Below are 13928 nucleotides of genomic sequence, written 5' to 3' on the forward strand. Positions count from 1 at the left end.
CATAAAATTAATTTCATTCTTTGGTTGTATTTACAGAATGAGCATAAGGATTACTTTGTATGTGGTGTCAAGTTGCCTAATTCTGAGGACTTCCAAGGTATTTTATGTCTTATACTTCTGAAGACTTGGTATAATGTATGGGTATGTTGCAGGGAAAAAGAGAGATAGCTTGAAATGTTGGTTGCCTGGCACTTTATCCAGAAGGGTTTCTGGACCTTCTGTCCCTTCCCAATTGTAAGTATATAGAGTCGGATTCCCTGATGGAGGACTTAAGAGGATATTTGGTCTAGTCATGAAAAAACAAAAAAATTGTTGAACTTTCTATTTGAAAGTTAAAAGAAAATACTTTTTGAATGAGCTTTAAGAAAATCAGACAGTAGGATTCTCAAGAATACTAATAATATCCCTGTCCTTTTGGTTTGATTTTTCATGAAAAATTTGTGTTGGGAGCAAAGCAATAAACATTAATTTGTTCTATTTAGAAAACCATATTTCTGCTGATGTAAAATGTATTTGAAAATTTAATTTTGTGACATTCCCACCCCCGTAGGTTAAACTTGTTATACTGTCATTTCTGTCCTCTTTTAACTAAAATAAATTTACATTAAAGATGTTATAGATATGATTCATAGTAATTGCTATATTTAAAAATATTTTTCCTAATCCCTTTACCAGTATGCCAGAGAAAAGAACTTATTTTATTTGGCATATTGGTAGCAAAGTGGGTTCTTTTCTCCTAGTATAAACAATGCTTTGAGGACTGTTAAGTAGTTGTGTAGATTATTCCCAAAGCTAGCACATTAATCTATTTGGGAATAAGTTATTCAAGAAGAAAGCATTACTAGTTCTGATTGGGACTTTCTTCCATTTCCCTATAAAGAAAATGTTGTTATTTGTGGTCCTTTAACATTTAAGACTGTTTTAATATATTACCTCCTTTGTCCTTTACAACAAGACTTACAAGTAGTTGGGACATAAGAAGAGTGATACAAATGAACCTAGCTATGAAACAGATACAGAATCAGGGACACAGAGAATAGACTGGTGGTTGCCAAGGGGGAGAGGAGTGGGATTTTGGGATTAGCAGATGCAAACTGGTATATATAGAATGGACAAACAACAAGTTCCTACTGTATAGCACAGGGAACTATATTCAGTATCCTGTGATAAACCATAATGGAAAAGAATATGAAAAAGAATGTAAATATATGTATAACTGAGTCACTTTGCTATATAGCAATAATTAATACAACATTGTAATTCAACTATACTTCAATAAAAAATAAATTTAAAAAAAAAGGAAGAGTGATTAAAACAGGAATGGGAAGACCTATGTTTGAGTCCTGGTTCCCCTTCTAGAAACCATCTATTTTGGAACAAGTCATCTAAGCTTTGAGTTGATTTTCTAATTGATAGTATGAGCACATTAGTTCATGTACTACCTGTTTTACATGATTGTTAAGATTTTATTTAAGGGCAAGACATTTTGCCTTATAAGGAAGGTGGTATAATCTCATTTTACAATGTGTAAATGAGCTATTTAGTGACTTGCATGAGACCACAAAAGCTAAGCAATGATCTTGCTGGGATTTGTCTGGTTTCCATTGTACAGTGTTCCCTCTAATCTCTGTAAGTCATACAGATGTGCTTTGGTGTTAATTTTAGGTGTTACTTTTATGTTATGGTGTCTTGAAGCTCATGACACACCTTTTCCCCCATTCTTTCATTCCTTCGTTTATTTAATAAACCTATTAAGTACCTTGAGCCCTGTGTCAGGTTGCAGGGATACAGAATATTCATTTATTGAAAAAAATATCAGTTGAGCACCTGAATGCCAGACACTGTGCTGTGTTTTGAGGATATAATGATGGAAAAAGCAAATATATTCTCTTCTTTCATGGAGCATACAACCTATTGAGGGAGACAGGCAATAAACAAGAAAATAAGTATTTAAAAAGTGTTTAATAAAGGAATACACTATCTTAGAGAATAGGGGAACCTACTGTAGATAAAGCAGTCAGAGAAGACCTGTCTGAGGAGGAACATTTAACCCAAAATCTGAAGGCTGAAAGGAACCAACTACACTACAGCTGGGGGAGGAGCAGTCTTAGAAGAGGGAGCGGTCATGATGGAGGATATGGAGGAATGGGCTTGATATATCTGAAAAAATTCAGGGTGAGGGGCATGGGAGAAGATACCTGTATTTTGGGCAGATCATGTAATCTCTCAGAGCTTAATTTCTTCACCTGTAAAATGAGGTAATATTTACATCTTAAGTTCATTGTGATGATTGACTGAGATTGCATTTGAAAGGGCTTTTCATATAGAAGGCACTCAATAAATGTAACTGGAATTAGTTGCAAGAGAGAGGAAGGAAGGAAGGACAGAAAAGACCAGAGCAGCCCTGTGTAGCTGGAGCATAGTGAGAAAAGGGAAGAGTTCCATCAGAAGAGGTAAGAGAGTCAGCCAGGGCCTTGAGGCCACTGGAAGGAGTTTCTATTTTATTCTCAGTGGAGTGGGAAACCCCTGAAGGGCTTCAAGAAGGGGGATGATATGAGTTGATTTATGTTTTTTAAAAGTCACTCTGGCTGCTAAATACAGAATGATCTGAGAGGCGGCAACAAGAGAAGCAGGGCTATCGGTATTGGAGTATCACCTTAATTCATTCTGGGATGTTTCTTGATTCTATTTTTGTTTTCTGGAGGTGATTTATTTCCTAGTTTTTCCTAGCTTTTGTTTGCTATCTATACTTAGTATGCCCAACAAGCTGAATACATTCCTTCTTCCCTTAAAAAAGTTAGTTTAGCTTTCAAGCGCAGTTTTTACTGCTAAAACAATGAAATGGGAGATAAAATGAAATAAATATTTAATTCTACTCTAAGGCCCTGTTTACTACCCATGACTCCTAGGAATCAGAAATTTTAAGCAGCACATATGGTAGTATTGGACTTTAAAATCTTACGTTGGCATTCCGTAAGGCACTTCCAGGTACTAAATTTACTGAGTGCCTTGTGTGTGTCATTTACGGTGTCAGGTGCTGGGAGTATACAAAGGGGACCAAGGCATTGATCCCACCTCCATGAAACCTCAGTCCACTTGAGGTTAACGAGGCACTTAGAAGTTTATACCAGGTACATGGGACTCAGAGAGTGGGAATAATCAGGTCTGTCAGGAGGGAATCAGGAAAATCTTTATAGAGAAGATGATACCTGAGGTATTTTAAAAGATGAAATAGTATTCCCCTTTTGAAAGAAGGATGGGACATTTTAGGTTCGGTGAGTAGAAATATGGTAACATGGAACATCATACATGATGCTGTCTTGTTTATTTAATTCTCACCACTGTGAGAATTAATTCCTTCTGTGAGGGAAAGAGTTATACTCAACTTTTTTTTTTTAAAGACAAGAAAATTGCAGCTCAGAGAGATTAGTTAATTTTTCCGAAGACTCATACTAGCCAGTGGCAGAGCTAAAATCATCCCTGGTCGGCCTGATTTTAAGGTCCATATTATTCCTGTCATGATGCAGTTTTCTTCCTTGTTTTGAATAATAACCTCTTCCAGACTTCTGACAACTTTTAGTGTTCTGTAGCAGCTGCATTCTTAGTAAGACTCTAATGACAGAACTCTAAACCGGTTATTCTGTTATATTCATGAGACTTTGCTGGGATAGACTTTACATTGTATGGCTTGATACTGTTTGGGAAACTCCTCCATAGTGACCCAACACTTATTGTGCTCTTCTCCTCTTCTAACTGGGTAAGTTTCAGTTAGAGTATTCCAGAGAGACTGGGACACAACGGGAGAAAATTGTCCAGTGAAGGGTATTCATTTGAGTTCCATTGACTGAGACATTTCTCATCCAAAAAAAAAAAAAAAAAAAGACAACTGTTTGTGTGTGTTTTTAAGTAATCCTCAACATGAGAGCCTTTCGTGGTAATGAGACCCAGATTTCCTTCTGTGTCTGTATCCCTTCATACAGGCATGATTTCTTGGAAAGGAAAGTCCATATGTCAAACAGTGTCTCATTGAGAACATGGAATGATTCCATAGATGCTGTGGCAATGATTAGAGTCTTAAATATTTTGTCCTGTCTGGATCAGTGGGTGCATGGTTCCTTACCAAATCAGCTGCCTCAGTGATTGGGAAGGCAGGATGGTAAGAGCTTTTAGATCACTTATTGTACTTGGATGCATTTGAATATTAATAGTTTGTCCAACATATAAGTCAAAGGGACATTTGAATGAATTTATAATGTTGTCATGGCCATTGTGGGTTTGTGGAATCTATTATCATAACAATTACATAAAAGATTTAATTATAAAAATTACTGCAGCCCCGAGTAGATACCTACATTTAAAAAACAAACCAGGGCTTCCCTGGTGGCGCAGTGGTTGAGAGTCCGCCTGCCGATGCAGGGGACACGCGTTCGTGCCCCGGTCCGGGAAGATCCCACATGCCGCGGAGCGGCTGGGCCCGTGAGCCGTGGCCACTGAGACTGCACGTCCGAAGCCTGTGCTCCGCAGTGGGAGAGGCCACAACAGTGAGAGGCCCGAAAAACCAGAAATATTTATTATGAGGAAACTGCAGAATTTTGTTTTGTTTGTAAGCCCCTTAAAACATTGTTGTAATAAGGGCTTTTTCACTTACCTGAGTCTACAGTTTATTCCTGTTCCTCCCTGAACCCTCCCACTCCCCCTCTAACTTCTTTTCACCAACAAACCTATCATCTGTGACCTTTCTAACCCCCAGAGCAGCATAAGGAATACAAGCCTCTGCTCTGCATTAGGTGTTAGGGGCGTCATTAATGCTTACTGGAAAAGCACACCCCAGAGAGCCAGGTTTTGGCTTTGGCAGGTAAAAAACCTTTTAGATCTTGGAATGCTGGAAACCTTAAACCTTTTGGTTTTTTTAGCTAAAGTGATTGGCAACAGAATGTGACATCTGAGGTTTCGTGGCCAGCAATAGCCATAATTAACCACATGAGCTCACATTTTCCCACTGGAGGTACAGTGGTCTTGGGGTGATGAAAGTGACTTCCCTACCAGGAGGTGGTTTTCCTTTTGAGGGTATTGGAATACCCTTGGGCCCTGTAATGCCTTACCCGTGGTCCTTTTAAAATGCTTTTTAATATAAAGCTTCAATATTGGAAATCCAACACCACAGTGTTTAACTGCGAGGCTGTGACGGAGCACTATGGCCTGGAATGGGAAGCAACCTAGGGTTTTTAATGGGTGGAGGGGGAGTCTTGTGGTGGAAACAATGGTGAGTGTGAACAACTAGAATCAAAACTGATTTCCAGTATTACCCAGTTTTCCATTTTTGCTATTTCTTTTTGGTTTTTGATGTACATATGTAAGATTCTCTTAGAGATGCCCTTTTATGTTTAAATTTAATCAAAATTGGTTTTTTGTTGTTGTTGTTTTTTGCGGTACGCGGGCCTCTCACTGTTGTGGCCTCTCCCATTGCGGAGCACAGGCTCTGGACGCGCAGGCTCAGCGGCCATGGCTCACGGGCCCAGCCACTCCGCGGCATGTGGGATCTTCCTGGACCAGGGCACGAACCCGTGTCCCCTGCATCAGCAGGCGGACTCTCAACCACTGTGCCACCAGGGAAGCCCTGTTTTGTTTTTAATTAATTAATTTTATTTATTTATTTGGCTGCTTTGGGTCTTCGTTGCTGCATGCAGGCTTTCTCTAGTTGCGGCGAGTGGGAGCTGCTCTTCGTTGCAGTGCGCAGGCTTCTCATTGCGGTAGCTTCTCTTCTTTAAGCTGCACGGGCTCTAGGTGCACAGGCTTCAGTAGTTGTGGCGCACGGGCTTAGTTGCTCCGCAGCATGTGACATCTTCCCGGACCAGGGCTCAAACCCGTGTCCCCTGCATTGGCAGGCAGATTCTTAACCACTGCGCCATCAGGGAAACCCACAAAATTGTTTTGATTATTGAAAGGAGATGGTGTTAGAAGACCAGTTTCCGTTCTTTTAATATATATGTGGATGTAGTCCTCGAAATAGGCAAACTTAATTCTTTAGTATTACCCTTTTAGTAATACGGAAAACTGGAGATGCTTGAGTGTTTAGCTTTGGATAGATTTTTTAAACTATAGTTTGCACTTGACCTATTTTGGGCAGGCTAACTGAGAGGCATTCTGATTTTTGGAAGTTTTCAAATCCTTTTCTGTCAGGTCACATACGAAAGGAAAAGCTTACTTACTGTAAGTTCTTACTTACTGTAAGTACTTACTGTACAGTAAGCTTACTTAAATGTAAGTTCTTACAGTTCTTACTGTAAGAGCTTACTTACTGTAAGTTCTTTTTTTCTTCCTCTCCCCTCAAAAGAAGGTTCTGAAAGACCAAGTCCTTTTACTGATAGAAATATTTTAAATTTGATAAGCCCTATTCTTTAGAGAAAGCAGGAGGCAGGATTCAGCAACATCTGATGGAACTCACCATCCCAGCTGTGCTTCCAGGGATAAATATTTGGGGGGCTGGGGTATAGATAGAATTCTCTCTCCCACTCCATCACTCATAGTTTTTACTTAAATGGCTTTGACCAAGTCACTTATGCTACGTGAATCTTATTTTTCTCATTTCTAAGTTGATAGCATCAGATGCAGTGATTTCTAAGGTTTCTCCTGGCTCTAATATTATATATGATGATTAAATTATAATGTAATGCATTTACAATGTAATGTAATTTCAGTCTCTAAGGTAGTCTGATATACATATTTCAACAGTACGAAAGTATTATAGTACTGTGAGTCTGGGCCAAGAGCACATGGTCTCTAAAAATAGGATTCTCGTCAGTTAGGGCATGCCCAGTAGTCAGTTGAAAGGAATGCTGTTTGATTTTTTTTTCATCGGTTTGATTTGAGAGAACATGTTACCAAGGAGTTTTTATGTGTTCTTTGCCCTTACTAGAAAAGTGTGAAGAAACTAAGATAATACACGTGTGTTATATGCTTGGTGTGTTCTAGGCTCCAAAGTTAAAAATTGTTACATTCCACAGTAAAGTTCTGCGACAGTATGGTAGAGTGCTTAAAGACAGAGGCGTCCGTGTCAGGTCATCCCACATACTAGCTATCTTAGTTTGGAGAGGTTCCTTAACTTCTTTGAATCTTATTTCTTCATCTATAAATTGAATGAAATAGCATATAAAACGTGCCCAGTTTATTAATTGTTGATGAATGAATGACTATCAGAAATAAAGCATCATGGTCAATTCCTGGCAGAAAAAAAAGTGTACAATAAAAATTACCTATTTTTACAGTATGATCAAGGAATCTGCTTTGGTAGTCAAGGGTGGAGAATGCACTGAGTAGTATACGGCTATAGTAGGGGTCCTACAGTAAGAAGGTAGTGCTTAGATAATATAAAAAAGAAGAATGTGGAAAATATTACTAATAATTGAAGTTAAAGGTACTCTTAAAAATCAGGAAATACTCAAGCCAAGGTCATCTCAATCATTTCAGCCTTTCTCTAGCCAGATGTATTCCAGATATGTGTTAAATGTGTATGTGTGTGTGTGAGAGAGAGAGAGAGAGAGAGAGAGAGAGAGAGAGAGAGAACTTTTTAAAGTATTTTAAGAATATTGTATACCAAGCAGTTACTTTTTCCTTACCCCTGGGGCAAGCTTAAAACTTTTTATTGTATTACCCTCAGTTCTGGGTACCTGAATGATTATTTGTCACTTGGTAGGCAGTAGCAGAAATCTAGATGTTGAGTTAAAAATCTGTGACTTCTTAAAAGATACATACTTATGTTTGACTGTAGGAGACATGTATTTTTTCCAACAGTTGCTTCCACACAAAAATTGCATAAATAGAATATATATGAACAATGTGGTTTTTGACCTTTTACTATTTAAAACATTTTTTTCTCCTTATCCTATCTCAAACTTCACAGACTTAAACAATGCTCTCTTTATGAATATTGAGAACATACCCCATAAGGATGCACTGTGCTGTTTCACTTCACCTGTACAATAGTACAACAGTACAACTGTTTTGCTTATAAAGTTGTTAACGATTAAAATGTATAATGTTAATATAGATGTAATGTTTAAACCTCTGAAACTAATTTTTGCATTGTATAATAGACTCAGGTATTATTTTTGCCCTTAAAAATGCTGGGAAAGAAAGTAATGGAGATTTGAATGCAGTAAGAACTCTTAAGATTATATATCAAATTTTAATCTCATCACATTAATTACTGGGGAATAGTTTTAAATGTAGTAGATGAAATTTCAAATCTTATTAATGTGTTTAGATTTCTGTAAAATTCATATAATTTAGGTGAATAATATTTTCTCAATTATTTCTTATAAAATCTCTCTTGAAATTGATTTATTATGATCTCATAGGTACATTTATAAGGTAAATAGTTATTTTCTATTTCTCTGTTTTTGAATTTACAGCAAAAGATGATGGAAGCATTGCTGTTGCCCTTGGTTACACTGCACATTTAGTATCAATGATTTCCTTTTTCCTACAAGTGCCCCTCAGATATCCTATAATTCATAAGGGATCGAGATCAACAATCAAAGATAATATTAATGACAAGTTGACTGAAAAGGAGAGAGAGTAAGTATCCTTTTAAAATATTCTTTTAACATTAAGGCAGTATGAAGCATCAACTGTATTAAAAATATAAAATGTGACCTAGATTGTGGTGATTTTTGTATATCCTTTGTAAAGTGCTCCATTTCTTTAAAATAGAGTGTAGTCAAAATTGCTGTTGATAGCAAAATTGACTCATTCAAATTTAATTTGCTTTTGTGAGGTAAGTATCATATACTCTGCAAATATTCATGTAATATCTGTTGCCGCTAGTCACCAAATGAAATGCTTAAAGATTTGTCAGAGAGACAACCAGGAAAAAGATAAAAGACTTAACAGCAGATTGTACATATCTAAAAAATGGGTTTGTGAACTGGAAGATAGCTCAGGAGAAAATACCTGACCAGGCACAAGTACAAAAGAGATGGATTTATCGAAAAGTGCTAGACATATGTAGGACACAATAAAAAGTCTAATATACATATAATTGGAGTCACAGAGAGGGAGAAGAGAGCACACAGGGTAATTGTAACATTTTAAGAGATAATGACAGAGTTCAAATTTGACAAAAGACATCAAGCTGTAAGTTCAAGAAGCATTAAATACAACACAAAATATGTTCAAAGCAAACATACTTAGGGGAATTATAGTAAAACAGCTGAAAACCAAAGAGATAAAGTGAAAATATTAAAATTACCTAGAGAGAAAAGAGATTTGCCTCAAAAGAGCAATAATAAGGCTGAAAGCTAATTTCTTAAGAGAAACATTGGGAACCGGAGATGATGCAGTGAATTTTTTTTTTTTTTTTTTCAGTACGCGGGCCTCTCACTGTTGTGGCCTCTTCCGTTGTGGAGCACAGGCTCCGTACGCGCAGGCTCAGTGGCCATGGCTCACGGGCCCAACTGCTCCGCGGCATGTGGGATCTTCCCAGACGGGGGCACGAACCCGTGTCCCCTGCATCGGCAGGCAGACTCTCAACCACTGCACCACCAGGGAAGCCCTGCAGTGACATTTTTAAAGCATGTAAAATGATACTGCCAACTTAGAATTCTGTATTCAGTGAATTATCCTTCAAAAGTAAAGGCAGGGGACTTCCCCGGTGGCACAGTGGTTAAGAATCTGCCGCCAGTGCAGGGGATATGGGTTTGATCCCTGGTCTGGGAAGATCCCACATGCCATGGAGCAACTAAGCCCGTTCACCACAACTACTGAACCCCATGTGCCTACGGCCCGTGCTCCACAACAAGAGAAGCCACCACAATGAGACGCCCGCGCACCACAATGAAGAGTAGCCCCCACTCGCCGCAACTAGAGAAACCCCACGCAGAGCGATGAAGACCCAATGCGGCCAAAAATAAATTAATTAAAAAAAAAAAAGTAAAGGCAAAATAAAGACATTTCAGACTATCAGTACTGAGAAAACGCATCTGAGCAGACCTATACTAAGGGAAATACTAAAGGCAGAATAAAAATAATCTAGCATAGAAACATGGAAATGCCTCTCCTCCAGAAATTCTGATTCAGTTGATAAGCCCAGACATGAGATATATTTTTCTAAAGCCCCTGAAGTGACTGTAATGTGCAGCCAGGTTTGAGAACCACTGTTCTACTGATGGATTGCGAATGTTGTGTTCGTGGGCGTGAAGAAATGAAATATCCTCCACTCTATTTAGGAAACTGCAAGAGAAAAGGCAGGAAAGGTGAGCATCAGTGGAAGAATTTAGTACTGTATCTGGTAGGGCTTGTAAGTGGAGGGCTGGGAGCGTGTGTATAGTTCTATTCAGTTCCTTTTCAAAGGCATTGATTACTTTATAGCCCAAGTATTATTTTCAATTTCAAAACCTTTTATTTAAAGAGAGCCTGAAATATATATGTTTGACAGAAGGGGACATGAGTATGGTTTCTTTCCTCTTTTTAAAAAATTGAGGTGAAATTCACATAACATAACTTTTTTACAGTGTACAATTCAGTGGCATTTAGTATCTTCATGGTATTATGTAATCACCACTTCTATCTAGTTCCAAAACATTTTCATCACCCTGAAAGAAAACCCTGTATCTATTAAGTAGTCACTCCCTGTTCTCCTACCCAGTAACCCCTTTCTTCAGTCCCTGGCAACCACCCCATTTGCTTTCTGTCTCTATGGATACCTCTTCTGGATATTTCGTATAACTGGAATCATTTACGACATGTAACCTTTTGTTTAGGGTTTCTTTCACTTAGCCTAATATTTTCAGTGTATCCACATTGAGCACAATCAGTGCTTCATGTACTTTTATGGCTGAATAATATTCCATTGAATGTATATACCACATTTTGTTTATGCATTCGTCTGTTGATGGGCATTTGGGTTATTTCCACTTTTTGGCTGTGATCATTCATGTACAAGTATTTGCTTGAGTATCCATTTTCAGTTCTTTCGAGCATATAACTTGAAGTGGAATTGCTGGGTCATATGGTAATTCTATGTTGAACTTTTTGAGGCACCACCAAACTGTTTTCCACAACAGCTACACCAGCTTACATTCCCTGGTATAAAGTGGTATACATATCATTGTGCTTTTGATTTGTATTTCCTTAATGACTAATGATGTTGAGCATTTCTTCATGTTCTTGCTGGCCATTTGTATATCTTGTTTGGAGAAATACCTACTCAGATTTTCAGCCTGTTATTTTTCCTTTCAGTTTTATTGAGATGTAATTGATATACAGCACCGTAAAAGTTCAAGGTGTACAGCATAATGACTGACCTATATACATCATGAAATGCTTACCACAGTAAGTTTAGTGAACACCCATCATCTCATGTAGGGAAAACAATTAAAGAAACAGAAAAAAATTTTTTTCCTTGTGATGAGAACTCTTAGGACTTACTCTCTTAACCACTTTTATTTATAACATTCAGCGGTATTAATTATATCAATCATGTTTTATGTTACATCCCTAGTACTTGTTTATCGTATAACTGGAAGTTTTTACCTTTTGACTGCCTTCATACAATTTCCTCCCACCCCTTACCCCTCCGCCTCTGGTGACCATAAATCTGATCTCTTTTCCTATGAGTTTGTTTGGTTTTGAAGTACAGTTGACCTACAACACTATGTCCTGGTAACAACATAGTGATTTGATTTTTCTGTGCATTTCAAAATGATCACTACAATAAGTCTAATTATTGTCACCATACGAAGATATTACATAATTAAGACTATACTCCCCACACTGTACAGTTCAAACCCGTGACTCATGTAATTTATAACTGGAAGTCTGTACCTCTTAATCTTCCTCACCTCTTGCCCATATTTTTAATTGGGTTGTTCCTGTTTTCGTTGAGTTGTAAGACTTCTTTGTATATTCTGCATACTAGACTCTTATCAGGTAAATCATTTGCAAGTATTTTCTCCCATTCTCTAGGTTGTTACGGTTTAAGGCCTAAAATTAAGGTCAGTATTATGTGCTGCCTGGATATCTGGTGAAACCAGGAGGGCCTTGAATAGTCCCTCCCAACTCTGCTCCCATGGATCAGGCCCCCTATCCAAACAACCCTCTTTATTCAGGGGTCTAGGTAGTCTGTGCTTATTCCTGAGTAGTAAATTTCAGTTCCTCGCCAGATGGGTAATTATGGAAACAAACCAATCACATCCTCCCCTGGGAACCAATCATCACCACTCTGTCCTTTTCATACTACAGAGCCTGCCACCCATAGCTCCTGGTTGTTCACTCTCTTCTCAGGTGTAACCCCATGTGACTCTGTGTGGCATGCAGTGTCCTCCTCCCCTGGGATTTGAGTATGTGTGACCAGTAATATGCTTTTAATCTCATATGTCCAGTGTCAGACGTTGAGTGTTCAACCATCCCCATGACCCTAGGGGTCTCTTATCAATGGGGTGAATAAGAGGAGATTAAAATAGTTGTTTTACTTTCTTTATAGTGTACTTTGATGCATAAAAGTTTCGGATTTTGATCAGGTCTAATTTATCTTTTTTGTGTGTGTTTGTTTCTAGAGCTTTTGGTTTCATATCTAAAATCCATTGCTAAATCCGAGCTCATGAAGATTTACCCCTTTGTTTTCTTGAAATAGTCATAGCATTTTATCTCTCATATGTAGGTCTTTGACCCACTTTGGGTTAATTTTTGTATATGTTATGGCTTAGGGGTCCAACTCCATTCTTTTACATTAGGATATCCAGCTGTATCTGCATCATTTGTTAAAGAGACTATTCTTTCCTCATTGAATGGCTTTGGCACACTTGTTGAAAATTAATTAGCCGTAGAGTATTTCTGAACTCTCAGTTCTAGTCCACAGGTTCATATGTCTATTGTTATATATCAATTCCACAATAAACTCTGAAATTGTGAATGCTCCAACTTTGTTCTTTTTCAGTACTTTTCTGGCTATTCAGAGCCCTTTGCAATTCCATATGAATTTGAAGATCATCTTTTCTATTTCTGCAAAGAGGGCCTTTTTTTTTTTTTTAACATCTTTATTGGGGTATAATTGCTTTACAATGGTGTGTTAGTTTCTGCTTTATAACAAAGTGAATCAGTTATACATATACATATGTTCCCATATGTCTTCCCTCTTGCGTCTCCCTCCCTCCCACCCTCCCTATCCCACCCCTCCAGGCTGTCACAAAGCACCGAGACAATATCCCTGTGCCATGCGGCTGCTTCCCACTAGCTATCTACCTTACTACGTTTGTTAGTGTGTATATGTCCATGACTCTCTCTCGCCCTGTCACAGCTCACCCTTCCCCCTCCCCATAACCTCAAGTCCGTTCTCCAGTAGGTCTGTGTCTTTATTCCTGTCTTACCCCTAGGTTCTTCATTACATTTTTTCTTAAATTCCATATATATGTGTTAGCATACGGTATTTGTCTTTTTCTTTCTGACTTACTTCACTCTGTATGACAGACTCTAGGTCTATCCACCTCATTACAAATAGCTCAATTTCGTTTGTTTTTGTGGCTGAGTGATATTCCATTGTATGTATGTGCCACATCTTCTTTATCCATTCATCTGACGATGGGCACTTAGGTTGTTTCCATCTCCGGGCTATTGTAAATAGAGCTGCAATGAACATTTTGGTACATGACTCTTTTTGAATTTTGGTTTTCTCAGGGTATATGCCCAGTAGTGGGATTGCTGGGTCATATGGTAGTTCTATTTGTAGTTTTTTAAGGAACCTCCATACTGTTCTCCATAGTGGCTGAACCAATTCACATTCCCATCAGCAGTGCAAGAGTGTTCCCTTTTCTCCACACCCTCTCCAGCATTTATTGTTTGTAGATTTTTTCATGATGCCATTCTGACTGGTGTGAGGTGATAACCTCATTGTAGTTTTGATTTGCATTTCTCTAATGATTAATGATGTTGAG

General features: G+C 38.2%; 1 protein-coding gene across 9 annotated transcripts in view; it reads left to right on the forward strand.

Annotated features, from left to right (window-relative positions):
• The window catches only part of UVRAG (UV radiation resistance associated), a 373872-nt gene that overhangs the window by 229514 nt on the left and 130430 nt on the right, over positions 1 to 13928 (forward strand). For all 9 annotated transcript variants that reach the window (XM_049714244.1, XM_049714243.1, XM_049714245.1 and 6 more), the window contains 2 exons: positions 37 to 97; positions 8412 to 8577. In XM_049714244.1, coding sequence (XP_049570201.1) covers positions 37 to 97; positions 8412 to 8577 — 227 coding nt within the window. The remainder of the gene's footprint in view (positions 1 to 36; positions 98 to 8411; positions 8578 to 13928) is intronic.

Source organism: Orcinus orca, chromosome 8 (genome assembly GCF_937001465.1).
Source record: "Orcinus orca chromosome 8, mOrcOrc1.1, whole genome shotgun sequence".
NCBI classification, from domain to species: domain Eukaryota; kingdom Metazoa; phylum Chordata; class Mammalia; order Artiodactyla; family Delphinidae; genus Orcinus; species Orcinus orca.